We start from the raw sequence: 27,119 nt of genomic DNA, 5'->3' as shown, positions 1-27,119 counted from the left end.
GTACCCAATTTCAATACAAGTGTCAAAGACAGAAGATCTACAGAGATTCAACTTTGTGAGAGCTAAGATGCATGCATAGAGGCAGGAAAGAAAGCCAGAAGAGTGCGTTTCTAAAACGATCTGTTATAATCCATCATGAGGGTTTGGGGGATGTGTTATGACCACTTAACCCACTATGTCATCAGTGGACACATTCCAGTCTATAGGTAGTGTCTGTTTAAAGCATCTAACCTACACATCTAATGCATTACATTTGGACTAGGACACAGAAAGAACAGCAGCAACAAATAGTATTCAAATGACACCATATAAGACTCATACAGTACATGTCATAGGATTTAGGTGATCAATAGGATATACAATAGGATATACTTAAAAGAAAGATGTACTTATTTTATAAATGTATGTACTTGTCAAAAAAGTTGGAAGGCTGTGTAAAATGTAAATAAAAAAATTATATTATGTGCAAATCATTTAAAACCTATATTTAATAGAAAATAGTACAAAGACAACATATGAAATGTTGAAATGGAGACATTTTCATTGTAATTTGATGCCAGCAACATTTAAAAAAAGCTGGGACAGGGGCAAAAAAAAATTGTAGAAAAGTTGTGAAATGGTACATCTCACTAATAATTAGGTTTATGGGCAACAGGTCAGTAACATGATTGGCTATAAAAAGAGCATCCCAGAGAGGATGGGTCTTTCAAAAGTAGAGATGGGGAACAGTTTCTCAATGTAAAATTGCTAATATTTTCAGGATCTCAACATCTACGATACATAAAATCATTAAAAGATTCAGAGAATCTGGAGTAATCTCAATACACTAGAGACAAGGCCGAAGGGAGCACTGCATTAAAAACAGACACAATTCTGTAGTGGACATCATTGCATGGGCTCAGGAATACTTCCGATAACCATTGTCTGTGAACACAGCTTATCAGTGCATCCACAAATACAAGTTAAAACTCTACCATGCAAAGAAACCATATATAAACCACATCCAGAAACACTGCCACCTTCTCTAAGCCCGAGCTCATTTAAGGTGGACTGATGCGAAGTGGAAAACGATAATGTGGTCAGACAAATAAACATTTTAAATTGTTTTTGGGAATCATGGATGCCAGATTCTCAGGGCTAAAAAGGAGACAAACCACCCGGCTTGTTATAAGCGCACAATTCAAAAGTCAGCACCCGTAATGGTATGGGGGTGCATTAGTGCACATAGCATGGATGACGTGAACATCTGTGATGGGAACATTAATGCTGAACTATAAAGGTTTTGGAGCAACATCTGCTGCCATCCAGGGAACATCCTTTTCAGGGAAGGCCTTGCTTATTTTAGCAAGACAATGTCAAATCTCATTATGCACGTACTAAAACAGCATGGCTCCATAGTAAGAGTCCAGGTGCTAAACTGGCCTTCCTGCAGTCCAGACCTGTCACCCATTGAAAACATTTGGCACATTTTGAAACGAAAACTACAACAAAGGAGACCAAGAGCAGTTGAGCAGCTGAAACCCTATATCAAGAATGGGAAAACAACTTTCAAAATTACCGAAAATAGTTCCCAAACGCTTACAGAGTGTTGTAAAAAGAAGAGGTGATGCAACAGAGTGGTAAACAGGCCCATGTCCCAACCTATTTGAAACTTGTTGCTGGCAATGAATTCAAAATGGGCATGCATTTATCCAAGAACAATAACATGTAGGCCAACAGGTCTGCAAGGCTGTAATTGCTGCAAATGGAGGATTCTTTGACAAAATCTAAGTTTGAAGGACAATTGTTATTTCAATTAAAAATTATTATTTCTAACCTTGTCAGGGAAAATATTTCCTATTAAATTTGCTATATTTCCTACTCAAACTCATCTCATGTATGTTTTGTAAGAAAACAGGGTAATTTATTAGTAACCCCAAACTTTTGAACATCAGTGTACTTCTGAATGGATACACTACAAAATGAAAGCTCATTGAATGGGTAGTAAATAAAAACATTTCCAAAAAAGTCGGAAAGGAAGCTTTTGAGTGAGGAACAGAAGGGTTAAAATTAAGAGACCACTGCAAATTAAACGCTTCTGTTCCTCACTCAAAATGTTCCTTTTCAACTTTTTGGAAAGGAAAGAAAAAAGTGCAGTGGTCCCTTAATATTTTCCAGAGCTGTGTATCTAGAATTTACATTTTTCAGTTCCTTCGGTACTCTGTGATGAATAATAATTAATATATTGTCAAAAAGCACTTCCTACATTCAAAAGTAGTGTTATCCAGTACTATGAATCCTCTGATGTGTTTGGAGGAAGACAAGACGATTGAAACTCTTCCCAAAGTCAGAACAAGAGTATGGCTTCAGATACCGGGGTGGAGGGTTGTTACAGAATTGTAAGAATCTGGCATTTTTTTACGTTCCTTTTCATTTTAAAGCACATTGTATTGCTTCCACTGTGCTATATCAATGAAGGTGCTTGCTTGCAGTGTGTATGCTCTGGTGAGTTTTAAAGTGGTCCAATTGAGAGAAACTCTTCCCACAGACAGAACACAAGTATGGCTTCTCTCCAGTGTGTATGCGCTGGTGAGTTTTAAAGCGGACTAAATGAGAGAAACTCTTTCCACAGTCAGAACAGGAGTAAGGCTTCTCTCCAGTGTGTATGCGCTGGTGAGTTTTAAGGCTACCTAGTTGAGAGAAACACATCTCACAGTCAGAACAGGAGTAAGGCTTCTCTCCAGTGTGTATGCGCTGATGAATTTTAAAGTTAGTTAGTTGAGAGAAACTCTTCCCACAGTCAGTACAGGAGTAAGGCTTCTCTCCAGTATGTATGCGCAGGTGAGTTTTAAGTCTATCTAGCAGAGAGAAACTCTTCCCACAGTCAGGACACAAGTATGGCTTCTCTCCTGTGTGTACGCGCTGGTGAGTTTTGAAGCTGCCTAACTGAGAGAAACTCTTCCCACAGTCAGTACAGGAGTAAGGCTTCTCTCCAGTATGTATGCGCTGGTGAGTAATAAGGCTATTTGTTTGAGAAAAACACATCCCACAGTCAGGACAGGAGTAAGGCTTCTCTCCAGTATGTATGCGCTGGTGAATTTTAAAGCTACCTCGACTAGAGAAACTCTTCCCACAGTCAGTACAGGAGTAAGGCTTCTCTCCAGTATGTATGCGCTGGTGACTATTAAGGTTACCTAGTCGAGAGAAACACATCCCACAGTCAGGACAGGAGTAAGGCTTCTCTCCAGTATGTATGCGCTGGTGAGTTTTAAGTCTATCTAGCAGGGAGAAACTCTTCCCACAATCAGGACACAAGTACGGCTTCTCTCCTGTGTGTATGCGCTTGTGAGTTTTAAAGCTGCCTAACTGAGAGAAACTCTTCCCACAGTCTGAACAGGAGTAAGGCTTCTCTCCAGTATGTATGCGCTGGTGAGTAATAAGGCAATGTGTTTGAGAAAAACACATCCCACAGTCAGGACAGGAGTAAGGCTTCTCTCCTGAATGCAATCTCTCATGTCCAGTTAAATTACATGATGAAATGAAACTCTTCCCACAGTCAGAACACGAGTTAGGCTTCTCTCCTGAGTGTATGTTAATTTGTCTTTTTAGCAGTGATATAGAAAGGAAATGTTTTCCACAGTGGGTGCAGAGGTGAGACTTCTTATCTTTGTAGTCTTCCTGTTGTTGCTCTCCACATGTAGGAAATGTATCAACTTCAGCCAACTCATCTGTGTGATTAATACCAGAATAGTTATTTAATGCTGTGACAATTTATCAATACAATTAGTAAATTACATTAAAGATCAACAGAACTATTACAAGAGTTTTAAGAATGATAAACATGAACAAGTTCTGAAAACAATTTCACATTTGTCCCAGGCGTAACAATATATGGCCAAAATCTTTATTCAATCAGTGCCCTCCAAAACGGTGTCACCCAGGGTACCAAAACACTTAAAATATCATTGTTATTTATCAACTTGAACATGGAAAATGTTTTATCAGGATAGGGCTATAAAGATAGTCACATGCCTGAAAATACTTGTCAACACTATTAGGGCAGTAAATAAGTAATGTAGATAAACTCAGATGATTTTGTCTGGAAAAGGATGACGTAAGCGCCTGTGACAGACTAATGTACGGCCACGCTTGTGTTTATTTTGTGCATAAAGTATGCAAAATAATTGCAAGTCAGAAACTCTCCTGGAGGTCATCAGGGACCCCTCGCCTCATGTAACCGGTAAGGGGACCCAACCAACACAAGACCAATGTGTTTGGGGAGTAGACTTACCACCTAAATGTTCCTAATCAATCAGGTGAACTTAAAAACATAAAATATGAACGGGCCTACACTGATGAGACAAAACATTATGACCACTCACAGGTGAAGAGAATAATGTTGAATATCTCCTAAGAAGAACACATGACAAGGTCTGGATAGATTAGATGGGAGGTGAACAATTAGTTCTTGTAGTCAACATGCTGGATACAGGTAAAATAGGCAGGAGTAAAAGACCTGAGCGACTGAAAATGGCCAAATTCTGATGGCCAGACGACTGGGTCAGAGCATCTCTGAAACGACAAGGCTTGTGGGGTACTCCTGGTCAGCAGTGGTGAGTACTTACCTAAAGTGGTCAGACGAGGGACAAAGAATAAACCTGTGACAGGGTGTTGGGCACCCAAGGCTATCCTGTCTGGACTGAACTGACAGAAGGTCTACTGTGGCACAAGTCACAGAACATTTTAATCATGGTTACGTTTACCTGAGGAAGTGATGGGACCAGGATGCACTGTGGGAAGACAAGCCTGTGGAGGGATTGTGATGCTCTGGGCAATGTTCTGCTGGGAAACCCTGGGTCCAGGCTTTCACGTGGATGTCAATTTGACACCTGCCCCCTCCCTAAACATGGTTACAGACCAGGTACACCTCTTTATGACAATGGTATTCCCTGATGGCAGTGGCCTCTTTCTGCAGGATAATGCACCCTGTCACACTGCACACATTGTTTGGAAATGGTTTGAGGAACATGAAGAATTCAAGGTGTTGCCCTGGCCGTCAAATTCCACAGATCTCTTTGCGATCAAGCATCTGTGTGATGTGCTGTACCAACAAGTCCGATCCATGGCAGCTCCACATCGCAACTTACAGGACTTGGAGGAACTGCTGCTAATGTCTGGGTTCCAGACACCACAGGACACCCTCAGGGGTCCATGTCTCAGCTGGTCGGCTCGGTTTTAGCAGCACAAGGAGTAGCAACAGGATATTAGGCAGGTGGTCAGAATGCTTTGGCTCATCAGTGTTTACCTCATCAGATAGAGTTCACTCAGAAGAATTTCTAGGAATGCCAATAATTGTGGAACAGAAATTGGAAAAAACTATTAAAAATAAAAGTTCACAGCCCGTTTTGCACATATTTACCATGAGTACCAAAATTAGTGGAGGGCATTGTATATTGGTGGATCTGTTATGTTGTGAGGCTGTTTTACTACCCTTGGAACCCTTGGAACGGTTCAACTCAAAGTACCAGAAGCTTTGTCTACTCAGTTTCAAGTGATCAGAGATGGTGGATAGAACAGAAGACAGAACCCAACACTGCAATGGTCCCTTAAACCACTGAGTCCATTTACAGACCAGGGTAATTGAAATGGGCCCATTATGGAACCAGCGGACATACCCACCATTTCAGACCATGTAGTTCTCATGTAGTACCACATAAAGCGTGAAGATGGGACCCACATGGGTCTTGCATATTTTGCCCAGTTGGGGGCCACCTAATACCCAGTGTAATCCTGAATGAAACCCATGCAGGCTATTATGGAACCCATGGACCCATTTACTACCCATGTGGGCCCCACATACAAATGTTGGCTGGATTTAAACCCCCTTCATAAACCAGTTCTTACCTTGATTAGTTAAATCCCCAATCTTCTTCTCCTCTTCATATTTAATATCATTCGGCCCCAGTGTTTGACTGCAGTTTTCTAGCTTCTCTATTTTCATCTCTGAATCCACCAATGAACACTGAGCTCCACTGTCCCAATAAGAATCCAGTGACTCTTCTTTAGGCTCAGTGTGGAAGGAGAGCAGCAGGCTGGGTTTGTCCTCCATCTGCTAAAATAAAGACCAAACCAGACCCACATATGACTGATGAACGTGTTTGATGGGAATACAATACAACACAATGGAGGAAAAATTACAAACAATCTTAATATCATAACAACACATCTGGGTAAAATACTGCAGGTGTACATTATTTAACTTGACCGCTGTATCGAGCACAAAGACGACAACAACAAAACACGTATTTAACTGTAGGGATGAGACACATTGAACATTTTCTTTACTGTTTGAACCGCATTTTATGGTTTATGTTAGTCACTGCACCATAATCAGGCTACAGTCTCCCTGTCGCAAGGTATTATGAGAAACCTGACCAATCAATGGATTTCTAATTACAGAACTAGGATTGATCTAATCAGAAGGACAGGCTACAACACCAACAGGTAGCAGGCTAGGCTAGCTAATTAGCTTGTAATCAGAATGGAGTTGGAGCCTACAAAACGCATTTAAATGCTTTGTTTTTTCATTACTTAGCTTTATTGACTTATATTGGTTTAAATTCGTGAAGACAGACACTGTAATTAGTAAATATAAATAAAAAGCAATAACATAATTTACCAACGTAAGTCGATTACTTTTCCAAGTACCGTCTCCCAATCCACGCGACTGCAGTGAAGTTAGTTTTAGACTGGACATTCGAAAGACATTGGGCTCTTCAAAACAAAAACGCTCTTTAACGAAGTCATAATTTAATCCAATATTGGTCTCATTGGGATTACAAAAGTATATACGACGTTGCACAGTCCTTATTTAACCATATTTTAACCAAGCATAAAATTAACCAGCCACGGAGAGCTAACCGCTTGTGTATCGGAGGTGGAAGCGATCTCCGGGCCGGTGCTGGTTGTGGGAGCGTTCAAAGTGTATACATATGCAGCAATCTTCTTTAACATTCAAATTCAATAACTCTTATAAAAAGGAAACAATGACTATGAAAAGTATATATTCTTGATCGAGGTAGGCTGGGGAACAAATCATATTTTAATTTCTTAATTAGCATTATAGGTTAACCTTGTTCTCCATTTGGCCCCAGGCCCATATATAGTTGTTATTTAGCGTATGTCTCCTATGTTCCTATGACTTGTAGCATTAAGATGAGAACCAGATGTTAGAAGAAAGTATAAAGGACCGTTCAAAATGTGTTTCATACCAAGGAATGTGCATGAGTGTACTTTGTCTTAGTATCACCAACAAGCTTGTAATAGACTATTAGAATTACTGTATTTGTTTCCTGGAGTGTTTCTGTGGAGATTGTATTGTGGAAAATGTTTCCTGTTTTTCCCTGCCAACAATCTCAAACAACTCAGGAGCTTGTGATTTCAAATGTAGACTTCATTGACGTCACAAAGCTTTGCTGATCTGCAGAGCAACCATCTCCCACTCCTCAGACACACATTTTTATACAGTATGGTTTTACAATGATATTAGCTCCTCCCATTATGCTAATCTCTGGGTGGATCCTTTCTGGCATCTTCCATCAATGTTTCCCAACCCTCTGGGATTCGCTCCCCAAGCCGCTACTCATCATGACTCGGCATATTCTCTGAAATCAAACGAGTCTTTGATCTATGAGCTCACTCATTTTCCCAAGATTTTCCCAAGAGAGTCAAGGACAAGCCACAGGTCCTTCTGTCCTCAGTATGAGACAACCACTCATTGTAGTGACCATGGGAACAGTGGTGGAGCCGGAGCAAGACACCAGATAAGAAGATGCACCACCTGTCATTGACGCACACACAAAAATCCAAAGCGTGTTCTTTATTGTTAATCAGTCTCTCTTAACAATTACATGTGGAAAAATGAAAGACAATTAGACTGTTAGGGAAAATAATATGAGCCCTGGTTTAATTTCGTATTCAATAAAACTAAATTAATATGCAAGTGATCACATGAGACGTTCTGTCAACTCTTCATCAGGTTAAATAACATTTTATGAAAATGTCCCTACAATTACAGGGGGCTCATGTAATCCAGGCTTAAGATCTGGTTTTATGAGTTTTATTTCTAATGTTGTTCTAATGCTATACCAACAGTGTTGATATATTGTTGAAAATCCGTTCATTAGAATACATTATCATTAACGAATATAACCATATAATTAATTCACTCTGTGTTTTTAAATGTTTATTAACATATGCATACATACACATATTGGTCTGTATACCCATAAAGTAATCACTAATTAATGTAAATTAAATGTATTCATTCAAGATTATTATGGTATACTTCATCAATGTACTATGGATTTAGAAATACGTGAATTAATAAAATTACGAATAAATCCTGCTCTTTAGATGCATCAAGTAATCTTTATTTCATGTTTATTAATGCATTATTACATGTATATTTATGTATACTTATTGTAAAGTGATACCAATCATTTTTGTCTTGGCACAACATTTCTACCATGGCCCAGCAGAACTCCAGTCCCCGTAACACCACGCCAAAAAGAACCGACCCTTCACAAGCAACCTCTGGCCTGTAACCTCTGACCTTTTACCACAAACATAAGTAATTCACCGCGGCTTGAGGTCAGTCGTACTGGGCCATGGGGTGGTCGCTCCACATGGGCAGGTTGGAGAGTTTCTGTTCAGTAGCTGGTTCTATGGGCCAGCCCCAAGCCTTGAAGAAGGAGGACAGGTTCTTCTTGACGGTAAGGGAGAAGGTCTCAGCATAACGGTTCATCTTGCCCTTGTTGTCCTTGGGTACATTCTGCATGGTGTGGTAGGCAGAAAATACCTTCTTGAAGGCGTCCCAGCCAAACTGATCCAGGAGCTGGTGGAACAGAGTCAAGGATTACATTAATTTACCAGTCAACTAAAGATAAAGTTCAACTGAAATGTGATTTTCACTTTAACTCAATGCCTACGAGGTGTGTGATGGGGGGGGTGCACAGTCAGGTACACAGAAAGCAATAAGGCTTCATTGTCTGAGCACAATTTGAGAGATTTTTAACCTTGTAATCTAAAGGAGCTCTGCATATCCCATGAATTCAGATTCAGGATGAATGCTTACTATGCAGAATGACGCAGCATGAACTACTCACTGGTAGCACATGATGAATGATCACTTAATGGTGTGCTAGAACACCTTATCAAACTCTAGGATGTACTGTATCTAATAGACACAGTGGGTAGGTTGTACTGTATCTAACAGACACAGTGGGTAGGTTGTACTGTATCTAACTGACACAGTGTGTAGGTTGTACTGTATCTAACTGACACAGTGTGTAGGTTGTACTGTATCTAATAGACACAGTGTGTAGGTTGTACTGTATCTAACAGACACAGTGGGTAGGTTGTACTGTATCTAATAGACACAGTGGGTAGGTTGTACTGTATCTAACAGACACAGTGGGTAGGTTGTACTGTATCTAACAGACACAGTGTGTAGGTTGTACTGTATCTAATAGACACAGTGGGTAGGTTGTACTGTATCTAACAGACACAGTGGGTAGGTTGTACTGTATCTAATAGACACAGTGTGTAGGTTGTACTGTATCTAATAGACACAGTGGGTAGGTTGTACTGTATCTAATAGACACAGTGGGTAGGTTGTACTGTATCTAACAGACACAGTGGGTAGGTTGTACAGTATCTAATAGACACAGTGTGTAGGTTGTACTGTATCTAATAGACACAGTGGGTAGGTTGTACTGTATCTAACAGACACAGTGGGTAGGTTGTACTGTATCTAACAGACACACTGGGTAGGTTGTACTGTATCTAACAGACACAGTGGGTAGGTTGTACTGTATCTAACAGACACAGTGGGTAGGTTGTACTGTATCTAACAGACACAGTGGGTAGGTTGTACTGTATCTAACAGACACAGTGGGTAGGTTGTACTGTATCTAACAGACACAGTGGGTAGGTTGTACTGTATCTAACAGACACAGTGGGTAGGTTGTACTGTATCTAACAGACACAGTGGGTAGGTTGTACTGTATCTAACAGACACAGTGGGTAGGTTGTACTGTATCTAAAGGGTCTCATACCTGCATGTAGGTCTCCAAGGCAACCCACATCTTCCAGCAGGCCAGGTTCCGGCCTCCTTTAGCGTAGTCTCTGGCACGACACTGACGGTTCTCCAGGGTCATGTTGGGGTGGGCCCGTTCCCGTTTCACGCCCAGCACCTCCTCGTGCACGTACACGGACCACAGGTTGCACGTGCACTCAGTGGTGTGGGACGGGAACTCCCAGGCTGCCCTCTGCTGGTTGTGGCCCAGCTCGTGGATGGCCCCCCAGGTGCCCGAGCTGCAGATGGCCACGGGGTCCACCAGGCACCAGGGGGCGTCGGACTGCATCATGATTGGGTAGCCCGCGTGCATGTAGCCTGCCATGGGGGAGATGCAGGAGAGGGTCAGATCACTGGCCAGTGGCAGGGGAAGAGGTCTACTGCTCCAGGTCACTCGGGCACACAACACATTTTAACATCAGAAACACTGTAGAGGCTTTAGTATTTGGGTCGGTGTCTTCTGGGTTGAATTCGGCTCCTGATAAGAGACACTGACCGTAGGAAATCTGGACATCGACCACAAAACGCTCTTTGCGGGGGAACTTGGCAGGGATTACAGCCAGGTCAGCGACCCCCCTCATGATGTCGTCCCAGAGCGCCGCCAACAGGTCGGGGCGGTCCAGACCTCGCACGACATCAGAAGGGAGGGTTATGATGATGTTCTGGAACTCCAGCTCTGCCCAGGGGGACGGGGCGTTCCGCAGAACCTCCCATTCGGCAGGTGTGGTCACCCCTGGAAACGGGACAGAGGATGGAGGAAAGATGATTGATCGTGAAGTCACCGAATCAGGAAATCAATCTTACAAGCCGTCAGCAAAGCATAGAGCAGAGGAACATGAATTAACTTCATAATAACTACAAACTACATACATTTGTGACGGATTACATTACCTGACATTTGACACTGGTTCTTACATTACAGGTGGTCTGTTTGACACTGGTTCTTACATTACAGGTGGTCTGTTTGACACTGGTTCCTACATTACAGGTGGTCTGTTTGACACTGGTTCTTACATTACAGGTGGTCTGTTTGACACTGGTTCTTACATTACAGGTGGTCTGTTTGACACTGGTTCCTACATTACAGGTGGTCTGTTTGACACTGGTTCCTTCATGACAGGTGGTCTGTTTGACACTGGTTCCTACATTACAGGTGGTCTGTTTGACACTGGTTCCTACATTACAGGTGGTCTGTTTGACACTGGTTCCTACATTACAGGTGGTCTGTTTGACTCTGGTTCCTACATTACAGGTGGTCTGTTTGACACTGGTTCCTTCATGACAGGTGGTCTGTTTGCATATTTATTCTTCAGAATGAACTAAGTAAATGTACACATACTCAGAATTGGAATTAATGGTAGATGGTACAAAGGTGCTACTAGTGATGGACAACATAGAGGGACAGAATGCACAGCAATCTACACAAAGCTGACACACACACAAGTGGTTAGTATCCTGTATAGTGCGTCCTGCAGTAACATTCCCCTGTTAGTTTCATTTAAGTTTCTCTGTAACCGTTTTCTCAAGGAGCTCATGCTGTACGGCGTATACGGGAAGTGCAGTCCTTCTAAAGCCTTATAACACAGTTATTGGGCATTAATACAACTGTTATAAGCCATCACACCAACTCGTCATTTCGTAATTAGTTTGAATTATACCTCAGAATGTTTTCCTCAGAAAGGATGGCAAAGCTGAAGCTGCCCCCCCCCCCCCCCCGACCCCAAACTCCCACCAACCTACCAGACTTATAGTAGGGGGCTGGCACGACTTGCTGAAAGACTACCTCCACCCCATCAACCTGGGTTTTGGGAGGCGCGATCAGGTAGAGGAGGCCCCCCCACAGGTTGCACACCTGCATCATCTGGGAGTCGATGGGAAAACGCTTGTGGACCACCGGCGCCCTCCGCAGCCCACTGGCACTGCCGATGTTGTCGGTCTGACAGCCTATCTGGACCTGCCGGGGACGTGGACATCAATCAAACAAACTATCGAATCATCTTTACCTGAAAACAAACCAACACTAAAATGAATCATCTTTACCTTAAAACAAACCAACATTAAAATGATTTATCTTTACCTTAAAACAAACCAACATTAAAATGAATCATCTTTACCTTAAAACAAACCAACATTAAAATGATTTATCTTTACCTTAAAACAAACCAACATTAAAATGAATCATCTTTACCTTAAAACAAACCAACATTAAAATGAATCATCTTTACCTTTAAACAAACCAACATTAAAAGTCTGATTCTATGTTTCTGTTTTCAATTAAAGATACAAAACATAAAAGCTGCGGTTCTGTCTGAGCCGGTACCTGCCAGCCTCTCCCGGTGATTTCCTGCGGCAGGGACACGTGGGTCTTCATCCCAGGGTACAGGTACATACCTGTACTGAGCCACTGCTCCCTTTCTGAAACACAAAAACCAGAGAGGTGCTACATTCAATCAGTAAGTGTTGTGGGTAACGCGTCACAGTAGTCAGACTACTTTTTACCGGCAACGAGTAACGTAGCACGTTTGTTATTTAATTTAAGTAATCCTATACTAGTTCATTTTTCAAATGAATAACACGCTACTCAATTTCTTTTTGAACTCATCTTTTTCATGATTCACAATTAATCTCAGTATTAACGGGTATATTTCTGATCTTTTAATCTCATTCACCGGAAGGAACGATTAACAAAATTATGATCCATGGATCTTTCAGTCCTTTGGATCACGTGAAGCAACGATGGAAGGCGAACGACTAATGAGGAAATAAGTCTTTCAATCTTTCTGTTCTCCAATTATCTCATTTATTCTCGTTCTTCATGTTCCAAAATAAGAAACGTTAGTTACAATAAATACTAGGACAGTAGGCTGTTCATCTGTCAGGTGACTATGTTATGTCTATTGGTAAAACTGTAACAGTCAGGACTCCATTGAACTGATCTGATTTATTAATACACTTTTTCTCATGGTCCTTTTCACCGGAAGGAACAACAATGACTAAGGGGAGATAGCATAAGTCTATTAAACTTTTGGATCTCCATTTATTATCAGCCTTCGTAAACAGAATAAACGTCAAAAAGGTATTTGGTCTACGATCAAATACTAGATTAAAATAGTAGTATTAGCCTTTGAGCTTGGATTTGGGGCCTGCAGTACTGGAACGGAGGGATGAACCATTTGGAGCTTATGGAGGGATGTAGATTTGATGCTGGTGAGTGGGGAGTAGTTAAGACAGGAGGTTATGAATGCATGTATTAGGGTTTCAGCAGCAGGACGGGAGAGGGAAGGTCTGAGTTTGAGTGCTGATCAAAGGATAGTATACAGTCCAGAATGACGCCAAGGTCACGTGCGTTGGAAGATGGAGAAACAACGGTGTCATCGATGCTGAGATTGAAAGTGCCAGTTTTGGTGAGGGTGGATTTGGTTTAGTTTGAGGATGTTGTCCTTCATCCATGCTTTTATTGCAGTCAGACAGGATTCAATATGGGTCAGAGGTGGATTGGTGAGAGACTTGGTGGCTGGATATATTTGTGTATCATCAGCATAGCAGTGGGAATGTAAGTTGAAGTGGCAGATGATTTGACCAAGGGGAAGGATGTAGATGATGAAGAGTAGGGGACCAAGTACTGAGCCCGGGGGGACACCTTGAGTGACTGTAGCTGAGTCTGAGTTTAAGCCTTTGAGTGAGGTGAAATCGGTTTGGTTAGTGAGATAGGAATTCAGCCAGGAGAGTGCAGTTCCCTCAACACCCAGCACCTCAAGCCTGGTGAGCAGAATCTGGTGGTTAACGGTGTCAAAGGCAGCACTCAGGTCGAGGAGAATCAGGATGTTGAGGGAACCGGCATCAGCAGTGAGGAGAATGTCATTGACAACTTTGAGGAGTGCAGTTTCTGTACTATGGATTGGCCGGAAACAAGACTGAAAAGGCTCATATTGATTATTCTTTAGGAGGTAGGCTTGGAGCTGTGAGGCAACAATTCTTTCAAGAGTTTATACAGGAAGGGGAGGTTGGAGATTGGGTGGACATTTCTAAGGATGGTGTTTTCTAGTCCAGGTTTCTTTAGGATGGGGGTGACAGCAGCAACTTTGTAGCAAGAGGGGACAATACCGTTTGTGAGGGAGAGGTTGACTACGCTTGTGATGTGTGGACAGAGATCAGGTATGGAGGCTTTAAGCAGGACTGTGGGAAGAGGATGTAAGGGGAATCAACCGGACTGAATGAGGAGAGGTGAAAGTCCTGGGGAGCAGGTGGACAAATATGGGGGTTAACAGTAGGGGGGACTGTGGTAGATTTATTAGATAGTGGGGAGTTAATTGTTGTTATTTTATCTTTAGAAAACTGCAAAAAAAGAGTTGGCAAGTTTAGTGGAGAGGCTAGAGAGTCATTGCAGAAGTAGGTTGAAGTAGTTTGCTGACAGTAGAGAAGAGGGTCCGGGAGTTCATACAAGAGCTGTTGAGTTTGTTTGAGATGTAGGATGACCTAGCAGCACTGAGGGCATCTATGTAAGCTGAAAGGTTGAAAAGTACAGACCTCTACATACTTTGTAAGTAGGAAAACCTGCAAAATCGGCAGTGTATCAAATACTTGTTCTCCCATTCAAATGAGGTGAAAGATGGAAGAGACAACATAGTAATTTTGGGATTTGTATAGTACAGCAAGACCACCACCACAACTTGTTAGGCGGGGGTGGGACAAATAGCTAAAACCATTGGGAGTGGCTTGATTTAACACGTGGGTGTTTGCCATGTTTCAGTTAGGAAAAGAAAGTCCAGCTTTTTGTCTACCCACTGTGTCTGTTAGATTTTTTGGGGGGCTTTATTAGTCATGGAGCGGGGGGGCTTTATTAGTCATGGAGCAGGTGTTTACGAGAGCTAGGTTAGTAATGCAAAATGTAGCAGCAGGGTTGTAGATTGTGGTGGGTTGAAGGGAAAGTAGGCAATTACTTTTTACAGTTCAACCGGATTTATTTGGCGGATGACGTGAGTGAGACCAGAGGGAGGTAATTTTGCCTGAAGGACTGGAGTTGACACACAGTTTGCGGCGCGAGCCTCGGTGAAAGTAGGGGCGTCGACATAGGATTCCAGACGAACGGGCATGCGCCATTACATCAGAAGAAATGCGATCGTTTTTGTTCATGGATTGTAGATCGTCGGGGGTGTAATACTTTGTTTGAAAGAAAACGCCTGGTGGGAACCACAGTAGTGCTGGGCAGAGGATCGCCAAAAGGAATAGACGGGCGTCAACCGGCAGATACATGGCATCAATAGTAGTTGAGTTAAAGTCACAGGGGAAACCTGCTCTGCCAAGCGGACATTCAATCAGCCCACAACCCAGCCACCTATCATTTAGCACTAGCGGCCACCTATCATTTAGCACTAGCGGCCACCTATCATTTAGCACTAGCGGCCACCTATCATTTAGCACTAGCGGCCACCTATCATTTAGCACTAGTGGCCACCTGTCATTTAGCACTAGCGGCCACCTATCATTTAGCTAGTGGCCACCTAAATCAAACCATCGCCCCTGGTTATTAGAGTTGTTTCTTTTAAATCTTCTAATAATACAGACAATGAACATGATTTTGTTGATGGTTGTAAAGCATGATGTGGTTTAACATTTATTCTTAGTTAGCATTAATAGCGCGACTACGGCTCCTTCCCATTCCCAAGTGTAGCCAGACTAGACGTTGATTTGAGGGTGTGCTAGACTTCGGGGGGCTGACTCAAATGGTAGAGGGGGGGCTGACTCAAATGGTAGAGGGGGGGCTGACTCAAATGGTAGAGGGGGGGCTGACTCAAATGGTAGAGGGGGGCTGACTCAAATGGTAGAGGGGGGGCTGACTTAAATGAATAATATGAGTCGAATGATTCGTTCTTTTTACTGAACAATTACAAAATATACGAATCAGAAAAGTGAGTTGAACTTCCCATAACTAATGCAAAGACGGCAGCACACACACTATCTTCTAGTTCATGATACCCCTACCAAAGCCCCGCGAACTGCTCCCATTCATTTCTAATTGATAGGTAGTGTTGAAAAGAAATTTGTGCAGTGGAAATCTGAGCTGTGCGATTCAGGTTTTACTTTCAACTACATCATTATTACCCTCACCTTTAACCATTACCAGGTTGCTGTTATATTTTGCTGGAATCTCTTGCCTGTTAGATAACCAAAGTTCATCGCAAATGAACATGTAAATACATGTTCCGTTTATAAACGAGATTATACTGAATAACTTGAAAACAGATTAAGTAGTAATTCACCTCTGAATAAAGTAATGAAACATTAATGGATTACGCACATTATTGCTACGAGATTTCAAATTGCAACGTGCTTAACGTTTTATTTTTGTGAAGGTATGTTTATCAGTGTTCAAGGGGTTAGCTGTTTTTTCTGTTCTTCATTGTTCACTGCAATGGATCTGTCTCGTATTTTTATATACTTTTGAAACAGATTTATTAATAATTCACCTCTTTAATAAAGTCATGTCAAACATTAATGGATAAAATTGGTGAATCAAATTCTGAATGCTGATTTGCTGACAGCCATGTTATAACAGACCACGGGTATCACTTGTAACCTTTATAATTACATTGGTAGCTGGTTTAAAATAGCAATAAGGCATCTCAGCAATTCCGGTTGATGTGTTGTGCCTAAAAACAGCTCTTAGCCATGGCATAATGGCCATATACAACACCCTATCATGCCTTATTGTTTACATATATGATTGTGAAGTATTTCACACTAAACTATAAACTTCCTCTCAACGTTATACTATTTTTTGTGATTGGTCCCTGAACTGAACTATTAGCACTTAAACTCAAAACGCCATGGCCAACAGGAAGAAGAGGACGGACTCACCTGCAGCGCTGCAGCTGATCAAGACCCTGTGATTCGAATAGACGGGTTTTAAGGTCAGGTCCTTAAACAGGTAAGGTAAAAGGGCGTCTGGGTCCTGGCACGCCTTGTACACCTCCGTGACCAGGCTGAGCAGCAGTTGATCTTTGGCATTTTTCACCGGGCTGTCATGGCCCACCTTGGGGATGCCCGTCTTCTTCAGGATGTCAGTGAGAATGGCCAGCACGGAGGTGTATGAGGAACAGTCGTAAGCCCGCATCTTCAGGTACTCGGAGCAGTCACCGCCAAACTTCTTCAGACGTGCCTTCTCGTGCTCGGTCAGCGCCTCGCCGTTGGTCACATGACTGGCAAAGCGGTGAAGCAGGTGACGGAAGTGGTACCCCTCAGAGCCGCTCCGGCCCGGCACCAGGGCTTTGATGCAACCGTCTTCCAGGGTGTTCCCCAGCAGGCTGAGACCCATCTTGTTGAGGATGCGGTTGCCCGCGTACTCCGTCATGGAGTTCAGGCCCGGGTTGGTCTGGGCCCAGTACCAGGCGTAGCCCCCTATGAGCAGGCCTCCGCCCTCGGCCACAAAGTCCTGGATGTTCTCGATGTTATCCCTACGGTAGCAGGTGCTGACAAAAACACTGAGGTCGGACTTGAAGCCGGTCTTCTGGCAGGGCAGACCCGACTGGGTCAGCAGGGGAAAGGTGAAGTCCACCTGTGGCAGGATGCCAACCGGGCCATTGCGGCCCTTATCCAACCAGCGGACGGCGTTGATCATGAAAGGGGCCATTTGCTCATCGCCCATGTACTTTTCATGGGTGACCACGATGACTCTGCCTTGACCATAGTACGCTCCGGCCAAAAAGGCCCGGCCGTCTGGTGTGGCGCCGATGGGGAATGCCAGTGGGCCGTGCACCAGAACTTCGGAGGGGATAGCCCTGGAATGTATTTTAATCTCAGACACGCCATTAAGAAGGAACTCTAGGTCATCCTTGAAATCCTTGCCTATCCTGGGGAGAGTAGGATTAGACAGAAGAACTGAGGCCTAAAATTAAAGGGAAAATACATAAATATTTATGGCTATGAAATAGTAGTGTTAGGCAGTACATTTAGCTGGACTATTGGTTATATATAGTGGGTTATGATGAGGTGGTTTGTATGTGGGAAGTTATTATAGCGGGATGAAGTGAGTTGTTACAACAGTTGTAACAACCCCTCTTTCATCCCTCTGTGAAGTACCACATACTTACGGCACTGTGAGCCAGCTGGAAGGGATCTGAGGAGGCACAGGGAGAGTGCCTATCTCCCCGGGTTGATCAGAAAAGTAGATCCCGGCCACACTGGACACCTTGTTCGCCGGAAAATCCTGCAGGGTGTTCTGGCCCGGGTTTTTTTGCTCCCAGCTCCACGCCTGTCCGGCAATCAGCAGCCCGCCCTTTGTCACCTTCAGGAAAGCCACCATCTCCTTGACGTCGGGACCCACGCTGTAAGCGTCGGTCACGTACACCCCGTGGTCCTTGCTGAAGGCGCCCACCTCGGGCCGGAGGCTGGAGCCGCTCAGGGCATCGGCCAGGCCCTTACAGCCCGGATGGACGACCACCCTGGTGCTGGAGCACGGGGAACCGGCCAGCCAGGTCAGGGCATTCTCCATCAGAGTGGGGAAGGCAGTGAGGTAGGCCTCATGGCCCAGCACCACCAGTCGGCCCTCACCGTAGAAGGAGGCGGCCATCAGGACCTGTCCCCGGGCGTTCATGACCAGCGGGAAGGCGTCGTGGCCGATCAGAACCAAGTTGCTGGGTACGCTTGGCCCGATGAGGTCCAGTTGCTGGACACCCCTCATCAGGTTGACGTAGGCCTCATTGATTTTGCTTTCCGTCATGGCTTAGTGGCAATGTAGGCTGACAATCCTGCTGGTAATGGAGGGGGAAAAGGATCAAATGACAGACCTGTATAAGTACTAATAATAAGTGGGGAGAACAAGTATTTGATACACTGCCGATTTTGCAGGTTTTCCTACTTACAAAGCATGTAGAGGTCTGTACATTTTATCATAGGTACACTTCAACTGTGAGGGACGGAATCCAGAAAATCACATTGTATGATTTTTAAATAATTGTTGGAGCCGTGTACTGGGATGAGTGGCGCTGTGATCTGCCACAAGTCTTCTTAAGACGGGGGCTAATTAGTGCAGGTGTGGCGCACAGCGAGGTGCATGGTGTTTGACCGTGAGACACGGCGTGTAGGCAAATCATGGACACTGAAAGTTACGTTTATTTTGAGAAATGTTTTATTTTTCGTTATGTTAATAAATGGATTGGCATATCCCACTTTAAGTTCAGTCTTTTGAAAGTTTATTTTTTATTATTTAAGCCAAGAGGAAACAGCACGTCCAAAACAAAAATGTGCGCCAACAATAATTAATTTGCATTTTATTGCAAAGGTTAATTTCCCACACCTGTGGCTTTTGAAATTGCAATTAGTGTCTGTGTATAAATAGTCAATTAGTTTTTTAGCACTCAAGTGGATGAGCAGGCTAGATACTGAGCCATGGGGAGAAAAGGAACTGTCAAAAGACCTGTGTAACAAGGTAATTGTAGCGGTCCCAGCCTGAGGGCACTGTTCCGATTCGTGTTTTCTGTTTGTCCTTGACTTGTCTTGTCCTTGTATGGTCTTTTCTGTTCTTGTTTCAGTTAATCAGTCTATTCCTTTCACCTGTGTTTAGCCCCCACCTGTTTCTGTTCCCCTTGTTAGTCAGTGTATTTAGTTCAGCCATTTTTTCCCTGTCGGTCATCGTGCATGTCATGTTTTATTTGTTCCTAGCTCCTGAGTATGTCATAGTGCCCGGCATGGTGTTTGTTTTCTTTGCCTTTGTGTTTATTAAAAAGGAAGCCTCAAATCTCTGCGCCTGCCTCCGTCTCCCTCCTTGAAACGTGACAGAATGACCGACCAAACCCAATATGAGCTATACATCTACAAACACATGTGGTGTGTTCCTTTACCTTTCCTCTAAAAGGTACACCTCTAATTTTTTCCAAAACAATTCTCTGTAAATAAATTACTAACTATAATTGTGTTATTTACAACTCAATTACCTAACTTTTTTTCAATAGTGTCCAATCCAGATGACATGTACCTTAGATTTGCCACTTGCAATTTAGGTGATTAAATCAGAATTTATCTTTCTAAATAACTCTTTTAATACCTCAGTAATGCCGCAATTAAGTTTAGAAGTAGCCCAAAAACCCAGGCGTCTTTGAAATCTAAGGTAAGTGCATACTTACTTTTCATGAATGACTTTCAAAAGAGATTTGCTCGCTGAATCAGGGTTGATGTGGTCATCAGCTGGAGTGAAATCTCTTTTATATGGATGGCTAACTGAAAGTGAAAGCAGGGTCTTGCTTTCAGATAGCTGATGCAGGGAATGGTAGGTATGATTCACAGGGCCCATGGCTTGGCGGGGGCCCATTCCAGTGTTTTTTTGTGTCACTAGGAATTATTTTTCACTTTAATAAATACTTCAAAATAATGAATTTGATGAATATAAAATTCACTTTTTCTAAATGTAATGGTTAGATACCATTCCAGGCCCCCTCCACCCCACTCTAATAAATGGCCTGCTCCAACTGCACATTCCCACAAAGTGTTGTGCAGTGCAACTCAATTTGACAGGAGGACAGGACAGGTGGATTGTGTCAACGGTTTGCGGGCTAGATGTCCCAGTCTCAGTATAAATCTGGTGCCCAGAATATAAAAAAAGCTAGAGAAAACATATAACATTTTGGGAAACTACATTTAACCACTTTATTCACCACTAAAACCAAGGATTTGAGAGGTGAGCAGCAGGGGTGAAAATCTGATATCAACTCTGGAGAGGACAATTAATTAAGATTTTCTCAAGGGCTATTCTTGAGGGTGACACCGAAAGTAGTGCTGTAATACTGTTTTAGTTTGCTTGCTACTGTTACTCTGCAAATTCAGCTATTGTGTGTTAACCCTACCAACAAACTTACTGGATTCTAGCAATGTGTGACAGAGTGCCTTTCAGATGGTAGACATGAACACTGTCACCGTGCCAACTAAGACACTACACACATTGCATTGCAAACTTCTCTCATTGACACAAATTCAAACAGCTGCAAACACTGGTTGATGTTGCTGTAGCTAGCTAGCAAACGTCAGCTAACCACTAGTTAACGAAGTGTGACCTGTATTCAATGCAGTGAAAATGAAGACGGGTGATGGTTATAAATGTGTTTTATTGTATTGAGTGGTAGAAGTTAAGGAATGTCTAACGTATCCTTTGTTTTAACTACTTACTGAAAGTCTGTCACCAACGACAGACTGTCAGAGTTAATACACAATTTATAATTTGTTTTTACAACCACCTCTGACAGTGTTTTAGACCACTCAGAGTTATCTTTGAAATAAGGACATTTGCGTTATGAAATGCATGAATAAACCCTAATCTATAGTGTAATAGGACGTAACTAGCCCACAAGGTGTGACCGTCTCTCACAGCTTCTGACTGTGGTTTTGACGGTTAGTCTTCTGTCTTGCCAGATCAACATTTAAACCTCTCCTGATTCTCCTTATTTTCCTTCTTTGTTTTTGGAACCTCACAGTCTCTGGGTATGTGGCCTTTCTCTCCGCAATTAAGGCAGTTTCCTTCCCTCATAAGCTTATCTCTCTCACATCCACAGTGACCTCCTTTATAACCTCCCTAACCTTTCCTCTTATTGTCATATTCCCCTCGTCTTCCACTGAAAAATCCTTCACCTCCCTCTGACAAATCTAGCTTGTTGCTCAACACCCCTACTAAATACTCAGCTGCCTTTTTTAACCCGCAATTAACTCATTTTCTCTCATATATCTTGCATCTCCTGTCTCACCTTCCTTTTCACTCTTAGTTCCCAGAGACTCTTCTCTAGTCTCCTCACAACTCAAACTAGAACCACAACATTGACCCATATCTATTTCTCTCCCGCTCTATTGGTTTGTATTGTTAATTACTCATTAGTAGGGTTACATCTCTGGGAATTAACAATGCTTCGGTACATAAACCAAATTTCCCACAAAACATTCAATAATCCCCATGCACATTAATAAGCCAAATTATCCACCTTTCCATTAACTGTTATTTCATTCTAAGACTTCTACGGAAAATTATCCCTCTGTCCTACTTGACACAATAACCACCTGATCATGTCCAGGACTACTATCGTACAGAAGACAATACAGACACACAACATCCACCTCTCCCTGGGCAGACCTTACTTTATTTTAGGCCCTTTATGGTCAATCTGCAGTCATCTTTTGGGTTGACCTCTAGTTTATTTACTCAGAATCGTCTATATTAGTCAATTTCGGAACACCAATGTCCACCTCTTCGAGGATGGACTAGTTTATCTATAGACGTCTGCTTGGTCAATTTCGGACCATCTCAAAACCAAATAAAGTCTACAGACCTCAGTTCACAGAATGGATCCCGTCACCCCGTTCTCTCTTCCAGAACAGATTGTTTTTTAAACACTGGTAAGACCCGCCCCTGGCGCGGTGAAGGACTTTCTTTCAGGATATCTTGTGTCCCCCATGCACGGTTTCAATCCGCCGACCCTGGACGAGAGAAACGGATGTATTGGAATCCGTCTCGAAGGACCAAATAATGTCAGGTTCAAGATCACTAGTCAGAAGTTGTAAGGCTCTGACCTATTAGTCATAAATCGAAAGAACCCAATGAAACACTGGAAACAGCGAAATACGTGAAGTTGATTGGTAGCTTAACTTGTCTAAAAAGGTGTCCGTCTGTATTGCAGTTGAATCTTGCCTGTGAGTATCCAGACCAAAACTCAGTTACCTCACCTTTACACAATTGGTAGTCCCTCTGTTCTTTAATGTTGGGCTTGTGATTGGACATCAGGGACTAGGGACAAAAAGGTAATATTAAATAGCAAAAGAAAGCACATAAACACGCTCTGACATTTCATAGTAGCTTCAGTCTTCAATAATGGTCTTTTTCGTATTTAATGTCTTAAGATGACCAGAATGTGACACACCTGCTGTACTGGTATACACTGTCAGGTTCAGGATCACTAGTCAGAGGTTGGAAGGCTCTGACCTATTTGTCATAAATCGAAAGAACCCAATGAAACACTGGAAACAGGGAACTGGTCTTAAGCGTTTATCCAGAGAGCTCTTATACAATTGGAAAAACACACATTTAATACCCGTCAGTGGACAATTCTAAATACTTTCTAGCCCCGCCCTGTCCAATCTCTCCTCCTTCGTATTGGTTACACAGATACTAAGACTGTTTTAACGTGACACCTGGGGTTGCCCTTTGTCTGACCTTTTCCTACTCGACAACGTTCATGGAATACAGGAAACATGTGTGAATAAAACAAGAACAAGTATATGCAATTTTTTAATGCCGTTAACCACAGCTCTGCTTATTCTAGAAAGTTCATCAGACAGTTAATCAGGTCATTTCTAGTCTGAAGTTTTGCCTTCATCCATGGGTGATGATAGGAAATTGGCATGAGAAACTTAACACAACACAGATGTGCTGACTAACTCGGAAAGAAGGACCATAGACAGGACGTGTTGCCTGTTACTGATTGGCCCCACACATCCTGTCCATACATTCTGTCCACACCTCCTGTTAGGAGTTGCCCATGTGAAACAACATCAACATTAAGTAAATGACAGTTTTGCCTTCATCTATGGGTGACATTAAGGTCCTCACAAAGATTAATCAAAGGTTAGTCAAGTAAGCACAATTGGGATGATATTAGAATAGATGCTGTCACTTCTTTCCTTGTAATGGGGTCAACGAATCTAATTGATTTTGTCAGTAACTCTTGACAGGTATGTCCTGATGCCATTTAGACTCGTATACTGTCTCTAGACATTCTTATATTTTCTGATTGATCCTCCTTAGTTATTACTGTCCTGCAAGTTCTCGAATCACATAAAATATTACCTCTTTCCCCTCAACTTCCAAGGTTATAAAAGGTTTCTTTTCCTGTAACAAGGCTATTGTACTTGGTTCTACAATGTCCTCTATTTCCCCGTCTCTCACAGCTTCTGACTGTGGTTTTGACGGTTAGTCTTCTGTCTTGCCAGATCAACATTTAAACCTCTCCTGATTCTCCTTATTTTCCTTCTTTGTTTTTGGGACCTCACAGTCTCTGGCTATGTGGCAGTTTTCTTCCCTCATATGCTTATCTCTCTCACATCCACAGTGACCTCCTTTATAACCTCCCTAACATTTCCTCTTATCGTCATATTCCCCTCGTCTTCCACTGAAAAATCCTTCACCTCCCTCTGACAAATCTAGCTTGTTGCTCAACACCCCTACTAAATACTCAGCTGCCTTTTTCCTTTCTGCTTCTTCTTCCCTTTCTTATTGGTCTCATGGTGTACCGAACGTCCTTTAACCTCATCATTGCGGTAGACATTGCCGTAAACCACCCGACTAAAGCTTTTTTTAACTGCTCTTGATAAATCTGGTTCCATTCCTCTGAGGAAATAAAGTAGTACTATGTTGGATAAGTGTGTTGAAGATAACTGGCCACCTTCCACAAGGGGTAACTGGCCCCCAGGTAGTGGGGTAGTTACCCCAGTAGGGTTTTACACATGTACTAAAATCCATCTTATCTGTTTTATGCATACACTTTTTGTAATTAATACTAATTACAGTTAGCAAGCACAAACTGAGCTTGTGATGCTACAAATGACATGCTTAACCATAAAGAGGGTATAAATAGCCACCTTTATGTACATATTTGTGATGTTAAGTGCATGTTACTGAAAATAAGTCTCTCATCAGGTTCAGAAACAAATATGTGAAGTTGATTGGTAGCTTTACTTGACTGAAAAGGTGTCGGTCTGTATTGCCGTTGGTACTTGCCTGTGAGTATCTATGGCGTCACATCAGTCTCAAAACTCAGGTGCACGCAAGATGGAGTCGAGAGGGCAGAAACACAGGCTGCGCGTGCAGAGGACCAAACTCGCGCTCACGCCGGTGCCACTTGGAGAAGAAAAAAGAGAGAACAGAATGTGACGTTGAGAGAGCAGACACACAAGCCGTGTGAGCGAAGGACTAGTCGCGTGAGAGGATAAGCATTGTGAGAGTACAGAGGGGTTTGGAATTTCTCCACGACATCTCAAAATTATCCTGCGCCTTCTCGAAACGTTGAACAAAAATATAATTCTAAAGGAATAGCCTGAACTGTGAATCCATTAAGACGTCCCTTGACCGAAGTTGCAATTGGCCAATGACGGAGTTCGATAGGATATTCATAAATGCACATATACACTTTAATAATATTTGGGGGGAAAACTCAAACACTTTTTTAAATTGTTATTTCGTATTACCATCTTGTAATATACACATTCTGTGAATGCGTTCAATTATCGATTTTTTTAATATAGCCTATATTTAAAAAGAAACTGCGTGGCACCTGCGAAAAGACTCAGGAGCTAGGATGCCAACATGAGTGACACTCCTAAAAGATCTCATATTTGGACACATTTTTTTACAAAAAAAATGGAGTATGCAGTATTTGCAAAGCGTCACTTTCAATTCGTTCAAGCTCCACCAACAATCTCCACAGGCACGCAAAAACGAAACATCCAACAGTCCCGTTGGCACAGCTGAAACTTGCCGTTATTGTGTTACCTGATGCTAGCGATGCCTCTACCACAGCTGAGTCAGGCACCACTGCCACAACAAGTGCATACAGTTATCAGACAAAAACAAATCTGCCACCCAGACCTCCAGTACATGCCAAAGGCCATTACCTCATCAAAGAAGATGCTAGATGATGAATTGTCTAATATGGATACCAGAGATTTCCAACCACATCATTGTTGAGGACAAGGGATTCAGATACTGTCCAGCTTATGTTCTTTCAAGCAGGACAACCCTTTCTAACACAATAGTTCCTTGTCTGTTTGAGGATTTACCGGCAGCACTAAAAAGTGAAAGGCATCAGCAGTTTGCCTCACTACAGACTGCTGGACTTCTAGAACAACGTGTAGTTTCATGTCTGTAACATGCCCTTTTGTAGAGGACTAAAAGATGGCGTCGTGCCTGCTTGATTGTTTTGAATTCAATGACCGGTACACTGCTGATAACCTAGCAGAGGAACTAGCCAGAATTACAACAGAATGGAATGTCATGGAGGAAGTGGTGTGTTGTGTCAGTGACAATGCAAGCAACATAACCGCTGCAATCCGGAAGATTCCATGGGCTCTCCATTCATGTCTGGCACATACCATTAACCTGGTAGTTAAAGATGCTCTGGCAGAAATTAAACCAACTGTGGACAAAGTGTCTCTATCTTGCAGCTATGTAACAGCATCTAAAGTCATCATTCTTGCCAAGGGTCTGCAGTGAGTCACCGCCAACTTCCAGAGAACCACAACAACCACTGAACAAATAACAAAAATGTTTAACTCTGTGCATCGATGGTACACAGGTGCCACAGGACGGAATACAACCACCTCCTATCAGAGGCAGCTGGACCCCAGATTCAAAAAGCAAGCCTTTGTTGAGGACAGAGCTGCTGACGAGGCCTTACAATGCATTGCTGTAGCAGCAGGGACAGTCAACCTCAGCAACCAGCAGTCAGATGCAGATCAGAGAGCAGCGGATCCAGTGGATCCACAGCAGAGGTCTACAATTCGGAGCATGTCTGAATAAGAGGTATTGCAAGAAGAAATCCTGGAGGTGAGGTCTTATCTGGAGGAGCCCCTGCTTCAGAGATCTGCAGACCCGTTTGAGTGGTGGGAAAGTCAGGCTTTGGTTTACTCCCAGGCTATCCAGAGTGAACTGGTCCAAGTGAGCTGGATCACTAAAAAGACTCAAAATTCCCATCACTGCCCTAATGGCCAGTGATAGTTCAGTCACGTTGTATAGGTCCCGGGCTTTTAAATTAGCCAATCAACGGCATTGTAACAAAAAGAAGACCTGTGATTAAGCAGCAATTCTACCAATCATGTTTGAGGTTCTACATACTGTTTTGTGAGCGCAAACACGTGTCAAGTGAGAGCGGGGGGATATGCGCTTACAATGGTTATACTCTCGCGCGACTGGTCCTTCACTCACGCAGGTTTTGTTTCTGCTCTCTCAACCTCACATTCTGCTCTCGACTCAATT

General features: G+C 42.8%; 2 protein-coding genes across 7 annotated transcripts; both read right to left on the bottom strand.

The window, feature by feature from the left end:
• Positions 1-2,136: 2,136 nt before the first annotated feature.
• Positions 2,137-6,916, bottom strand: LOC105031592 (zinc finger protein OZF-like). Its single transcript, XM_013132205.4, has 3 exons — positions 6,659-6,916; positions 5,884-6,091; positions 2,137-3,707 (listed from the first exon to the last, which is right to left on the bottom strand). Exons 1-3 carry the CDS (start codon positions 6,734-6,736, stop codon positions 2,449-2,451), a joined length of 1,545 nt encoding a protein of 514 aa, XP_012987659.3. The 5' UTR covers positions 6,737-6,916; the 3' UTR covers positions 2,137-2,448.
• A 1,473-nt stretch (positions 6,917-8,389) lies between these two features.
• On the bottom strand, positions 8,390-26,832 carry LOC105031591 (TRPM8 channel-associated factor homolog). Of its 6 annotated transcripts, XM_013132204.4 has the most exons (10): positions 22,817-22,879; positions 22,423-22,570; positions 20,239-20,332; positions 18,208-18,867; positions 16,976-17,967; positions 12,438-12,532; positions 11,858-12,071; positions 10,614-10,850; positions 10,098-10,435; positions 8,390-8,875 (listed from the first exon to the last, which is right to left on the bottom strand). In XM_013132204.4, the coding sequence occupies exons 4-10, from the start codon at positions 18,834-18,836 to the stop codon at positions 8,633-8,635; spliced, it is 2,748 nt and encodes a 915-aa protein (XP_012987658.3). In that variant the 5' UTR covers positions 18,837-18,867; positions 20,239-20,332; positions 22,423-22,570; positions 22,817-22,879; the 3' UTR covers positions 8,390-8,632. The 6 variants fall into 6 exon arrangements, with proteins under 6 accessions (XP_012987658.3, XP_019905123.3, XP_019905121.3 ...); XM_020049564.3 differs by lacking the exons at positions 20,239-20,332; positions 22,423-22,570; positions 22,817-22,879 and adding exons at positions 24,867-24,986; positions 26,542-26,832 and having other exon boundaries at positions 18,208-18,864; XM_020049562.3 differs by lacking the exons at positions 20,239-20,332; positions 22,423-22,570; positions 22,817-22,879 and adding exons at positions 24,867-24,986; positions 25,760-26,512 and having other exon boundaries at positions 18,208-18,864.
• Between the last annotated feature and the right edge of the window lie 287 nt (positions 26,833-27,119).

The sequence above is a fragment of the Esox lucius genome, chromosome 9 (assembly GCF_011004845.1).
Source record: "Esox lucius isolate fEsoLuc1 chromosome 9, fEsoLuc1.pri, whole genome shotgun sequence".
In the NCBI taxonomy this organism is placed as follows: Eukaryota; Metazoa; Chordata; class Actinopteri; order Esociformes; family Esocidae; genus Esox; species Esox lucius.
This window is presented reverse-complemented; position numbering and strand designations above follow the sequence as displayed.